General features: G+C 45.2%; 1 protein-coding gene across 1 annotated transcript in view; it reads left to right on the top strand.

Moving 5' to 3' along the window:
- ccdc142 (coiled-coil domain containing 142) overlaps positions 1 to 3,019 on the top strand; it is a 17,482-nt gene extending 14,463 nt beyond the window's left edge. The window contains exons 13-15 of the mRNA XM_029441153.1: positions 149 to 249; positions 2,359 to 2,527; positions 2,643 to 3,019. Of these exons, the coding sequence (XP_029297013.1) occupies positions 149 to 249; positions 2,359 to 2,527; positions 2,643 to 2,751 (379 nt within the window). The 3' untranslated portion in view covers positions 2,752 to 3,019. The remainder of the gene's footprint in view (positions 1 to 148; positions 250 to 2,358; positions 2,528 to 2,642) is intronic.
- The last annotated feature ends 3,281 nt before the right edge of the window (positions 3,020 to 6,300 follow it).

The raw sequence follows: 6,300 nt of genomic DNA, 5'->3' as shown, positions 1-6,300 counted from the left end.
TTTGAAAGAGCTGAAACATACTCACATTATCCAATATATGTTCCATGTTTCTACTATTTAAACTCGAGGGCGAAGAGAACATCCACATGTGCACATCATTTTCAATACCACTCTCAGTAAGAAGGTTGGGTGATCCTTCTGTCTGCAGGGTTTTTCATCAAGTGGACTCAGCAGTGGTGTGTCTGCTCCAGCAGCCGCAGGCCAAACCGTACCTTCAGCCCAGAGCCTGGGAGCCTTTCTCACGCTGCTGTGAGTATCAGGGCGGCAGAAAGTCATGGAATGAAACAATATCTACAGCCTGGAGCTTTAAAACCTGATTAACACTTAAAGCTTGTGTAGGTAACACAGGTAGATAAACAGGCAGGTATGTAGACAGGCAGGTAGATAGACAGGCAGGTAGACAGGCAGGTAGATAGACAGGCAGGTAGGTAGACAGGCAGGTAGACAGGCAGGTAGACAGGCAGGTAGACAGGCAGGTAGATAGACAGGCAGGTAGGTAGACAGGCAGGTAGATAGACAGGCAGGTAGGTAGACAGGCAGGTAGATAGACAGGCAGGCAGGTAGACAGGCAGGTAGGTAGACAGGCAGGTAGATAGACAGGCAGGCAGGTAGACAGGCAGGTATATAGACAGGCAGGCAGGTAGACAGGCAGGTAGATAGACAGGCAGGTAGGTAGACAGGCAGGTAGACAGGCAGGTGGGTAGACAGGCAGGTAGATAGACAGGCAGGCAGGTAGATAGACAGGCAGGCAGGTAGGTAGACAGGCAGGTAGACAGGCAGGTAGATAGACAGACAGGTAGGTAGACAGGCAAGTAGATAGACAGGCAGGCAGGTAGACAGGCAGGTAGATAGACAGGCAGGCAGGTAGACAGGCAGGTAGATAGACAGGCAGGTAGGTAGGCAGGCAGGTAGACAGGCAGGTGGGTAGACAGGCAGGTAGATAGACAGGCAGGCAGGTAGATAGACAGGCAGGCAGGTAGACAGGCAGGCAGGTAGACAGACAGGCAGGTAGATAGACAGGCAGGTAGGTAGACAGGCAGGTAGATAGACAGGCAGGCAGGTAGACAGGCAGGTAGACAGGCAGGTAGGTAGGTAGACAGGCAGGTAGATAGACAGGCAGGCAGGTAGACAGGCAGGCAGGTAGATAGACAGGCAGGCAGGTAGACAGGCAGGCAGGTAGACAGGCAGGTAGATAGGTAGACAGGCAGGTAGATAGACAGGCAGGTAGGTAGACAGGCAGGTAGACAGGCAGGTAGGTAGACAGGCAGGTAGACAGGCAGGTAGGTAGACAGGCAGGTAGATAGACAGGCAGGTAGATAGACAGGCAGGTAGATAGACAGGCAGGTTGGCCATCCATTTGTTTCATTTGGGCCGAATTAAAGGACTTATTACAGTCCTGCGATACAGAAGTGTTCTCTTTGTCAGAGCGTTTGATTTATTGATTGCTGTCGGGATGTAAAGAGTATTTGAACAAATATAACAAAAATGTTTTCTAAAATACATTACCCACCCTAGCTTTAATGATAATTGAAAGTTGGACATTGGGACTATTTATTCTACAGAAGAGGTTCTTTGAAAACCCTTGACTGTTCTGTGTATGATCCTGAGTAATAAGGACACACAATGTGAGTTGCTTTCTGCCTGCTGTACAGACCAGGCCAGGACTTGTACATGTCATTCACTGAAGCTCTGATAGAACCATGAATGTTGTTCCACATTCACGCAAGAGGTTTGGATTCTCCCCCTCCCTCGACCGCCTTGTCTTGAAGCGGTTCCAGTGTAATTCAGGCTGCACCAGCTTTTACCCCATGATTCCTGTGCGATTCTAACTTTAAAAGACTTCCAGCTCCCTTTCGACAGCATGACCCACCACACATGGCTGTATCATGTTCTGCCTCCGTGTACTATTTTTGCCAGAACAGCTTGGATCTCTCAAAGGTGAAGGTCACTTGTGAATGGCTGTAAATGCTTTTTGACAATGGACTTAAAAATCAATGTTTAATGATGCATTTTATTTGTCTTTATGTACTTCAGCAAAAAACTATTGTTTCTTGTTTGTTTCTGTCACTTCACTGAAGTGTGTTAAGCAGGAGAAGGAATGCTACAGTTTTCACTCTGCTAATATTCAATATTCAGTAAAAGTGTAGTGTCTAAAATTTTTGTTAGGGTGGATCATTTCCTTAAAATTAAGTGTATGACATAAAACGGTGTAAGCAGTGCATTCTAGATGGATCATAACAATATTCTATTCAGGGGCGTAAACTTAACGAAACAACCTCCCCACATAAATAGTATTGGATTTATTTGAACAGAAATACATTTTGGTGATAGACTACTACCCTCTCTGTGAATCTGCAGGTCCAGCCAACAGCAGCAGAGACAGCATTGACGCAGCAGTGGGAAGCAGTATAACCAACCTGAGGTGTGTGGAGGGGGAGGAGCAGACTCAATTTGATCCTTCAGTTGTGGCGACCAACCTCCCCTCACTGAACCCATCCAGCCCTGGAGAGCCCTACCTCGCTCCAAGGTTCATTTTTCAAAGTACCCCGTGTTATTGGTGTGTTTAGTGACACAAACTAATTTGTGCTGTTGTGATGAAATTCAATAGTAAGAAATGTGCTGTCTTTATTTTGTGCTCCCAGTTTAGCTCTGGGTGTTGCTCAGCGGGAATGGTTGGACCTCAGGATCCACAGGAACGCTCGTCGCTGGAGGCTGCCGGGACTGCAGTGTTTCTCCAAGTCTGAACCTTGAACACGCAGAGCTGCACAAATCTGACACACACTCACGTCACATCGATCTCTCTGGCTCAACATAGTGTAAAGGAAATATCCAGTAATAACATTTTATTCTTTGTGTATATTTTTATATATATTTTTGCTAATAAGTATGTGATACCGACTGAGGTTAATATGGAATGATGTAAAGCAGATTTATTAATTATTTCCAAAGAAATTGTTTTACCACTTGTCAGCAAACATATTTTTTATATTCCTGAATAAAATACATAATTTCATCCTCATTGCTTTCACAATGTTTGTTCTGCACACAGGTCATTGTTTACTTGTATATGGTGCCTTCCATACTTTGGTGTCTGGTAACGGAATAAACTGGAATTTGTCTGGAATTCAAGTCTCAGCTTTAGGACTGAACTTGCACACTCAATAGTGCAAGCTAAGACAACATTTTAACCAGCAAGGGGCTCCTCAGGCATAAGGAAAGAAAGAGAAGAAGAAGAAGGAAAAAAGCAGGTTATATACACACACAAAAACAACAACTTTGCCTACAGTTAGGAGATTCTATAATATAAACTCCAATATTCCAAAAGTGACCCAAGAGTCAAAAGATTAGTTTGACACTCAGGCTCTGTAACTGTCCAAAATCTTCAAGGCGTGGTGATCTGTAGAAGAAAACTCTTCTTAATGATAATCCTTCTGGGTATACAGTCTGAACACTCACCTCCTGGGACTTTGATATAAAATCCTTTCTGAAAACAGTTATCATTTCCATAGTATAGACTTTATTGATCTGATCCCTCCATGTCTGTGTTTGTAGTTTGTATGTTTCACACCAATTACGTGGTATCGCTTTAATTGCAGTAGCTCTGAATATTCTTGCAGAGTCTTGCCTTGTTCTTCCACTATATGTAAAGGGCTCATACCAAGAAGATAGTGATTTACATCCAGTGGGAAATTTACTTTCAGTATCATCGGAACTTCCTTATGTATTACACTGTGTTATCCCCACTGCCCAAAGCAGCCACCTATGCGCCACTTGAGTCTAATGACTTCTCCCAGTTAAATGAAGCCGTTCCACTGGGTTTTGCCTATACAGTATGTGTAAACCCCGCAACACCGGGAGGGGGCGTGGTCTCCCCTTGCTCTACCGTAAGGACATCAAAGTCACTGCTGTCACTGTCCCCCATCACTCTTCCTTTGAATGTCTAGCTGTTAAACTCTCAGGCCCCAAACCCATCATTATTGTCACCATCTACAGACCACCCTAACCCTCTGCTGTTTTTCTCACTGAGTTTTCCTCATTATTAACATCTGTATGTGCAATGTCCCCCACTGTTATTCTCACTGGAGACTTTAACATCCACATTGACGACCCATCCAGTGTTTTTGCCAATGACTTCATCTCACTCCTCGACTGTCTTAGTATCACACAACCTGTTAACTTTCCTACCCATAATAAAGGCCACATATTGGACTTGATCTGCTCCACTGGCATTACTCCTTGTAATGTCACCGATGCTGAGTTTCCTATCTCTTTGAGGTTCACGCCCCCCGATTAAAAGCTAAAGAAGAATGGATCATCTCTTTCAGAAATATCAAACACATCGACCCCACAGATCTCACCACCCTGATCAACTCCTACCCCATCCCTCTCAAATCCTCTTCTCCTGCTGACTTGGTGAGTCACTACAATTACTGCCTGTCCTCCTCGCTTTACGCCCTAGCCCCCGTCAAAACCCGCACTGTGTCCTTTGCCCACACCACTCCTTGGTTCACCTCCGACGGCTCAAAACAACTGGTCGTCGACTTGAACGGCTGTGTAAAAAGACCGGACTATCAGTACACACCCAAATCTATGCTGATTACCTACATCACTACAAGAACGCACTCTCCACTGCCAAACTGCCACCTACTACTCCAACCTTATCAGCACTGGTAACACGAGAGCCCTTTTCTCAACAGTCAGCCACCTACTTCAGCTCCCCAGAACCCTCCCTCCTAATATCTCCCCTGAACGCTGCACTGACTTTCTGCAATTCTTCAGCTCCAAAGTAAGCAACATCCACCTACAGCTGGCCTCATCAGGCGCCCCCTCGACGGTCCCACTCTGGATGGCCATCACGGTCCAACCACCCACCAGCACCCTCTCCAACTTCACTCCAGCATCAGAAGCCACCATCTCCAAGCTCATCTGTAAAGCCAAATGCACCACGTGCCAGCTTGATCCCCTCCCCACTACCCTCGTCAAAGCCTGTCTGCCGTCCATTTCCCCCATGATCACTAATATAATTAACAGAAAAGGGAAGTTTGGAGTTCCCTACTGGAGATGGTGCCCCCGCGACCTGACCCCGGATAAGCGGTAGATGATGGATGGATGGATATACTCATACTTTTGTTTTCCAGAATAAGTTCTAGTGATGTACATATTTAATGGTTGTACTCTATAACAGACTGCTTCCTATGTAACTTCAAAAATGTGAATGCTCTAAATTGTATTTATGGAGAGGTTTTTGACAGAAACATCTCCATCATCGTTGATAAATCAGGCCTTTTTGCTTCCAGTAATAAAATGTTTTCTCACACATATTGTCCTTTATGTTTCTCGTGTTATGGGTACGCACTTTAGTCTTCGGTTATTCACCAAAACATGTTTATTATGAACACTTGTGCACCACCTTTTTCAAAACAAACACTTTAGCTAGTTTTGGATCTGTGAAACTTGCCTCATGTTCGCTTGATGTTGTTATTCTCAATATTGCAGGGTATCTCAGGCAGTAACAAACTCCTTCAAGCCCCTCACCTCAGTAAAGGCTGTCCGTTGTTTCCCCATGGCCTGAGTAAGGTCTGGCAGGATTTGGATCGGGTGACCGTCCACCGCCATCACTGATTTCATATCGAAGGCCTTCTTTAACTTTTTCTGAGCAATAATGGCATTTCACCACAAGCTACGGAGAGTGCGGTGCACCGAGTCTGAGGTTTTTGAGACCCAGATCTTGTTTTAGCTAATATTGCAACACCTTGATCTCGCCTCTCGCTGTTGACAACTGATTTCACAGAGTTGATTTAGTAGAAGTGGTCGCTAACCGCAGCCTCCAGCTCGTAGAACCGGCCCTCGGCAGTCTCAATTCTTTTGTTAACTTGTTCAGCCACATTATTCTGTCAGAATCTGGGTGGGTCATCGGTCGCAGTAGCCTATTTACTTCCTCTGCTGGGCTAGCTTTAGTGTTAGCCTCAGAGGCCTCCGACCTTCTCAGCAATTGAAAGGTAGGCAGACCGTCAATGATGTCTACATTTAATGCCATCGTTTGTCAACTAGCTAGCAAGTGAAGTAACGTTAGTATATTACACAGCACAATGTACAATTTGGATAATGTTAAGATCACCAGCCATATAAGGTACCTTCATTACTAATTTGGGGACCCTGCCTAACGTCCTCAATCCATCTACCCATGCTGCTGTCACTGTGAGCAGGTAGCAGCAGACACTGAGTCGCTACAACTTGCAGTAATGGCGACACCACTAGATGGCGGAACACCTAAAGCAGTCACCAGATTTGTCCATTTAC

The sequence above is a fragment of the Cottoperca gobio genome, chromosome 10 (genome assembly GCF_900634415.1).
Source record: "Cottoperca gobio chromosome 10, fCotGob3.1, whole genome shotgun sequence".
NCBI classification, from domain to species: Eukaryota; Metazoa; Chordata; class Actinopteri; order Perciformes; family Bovichtidae; genus Cottoperca; species Cottoperca gobio.
The sequence above is the reverse complement of the archived record's forward strand: the minus strand, read 5'-3'. Positions and strand labels throughout refer to the sequence as shown.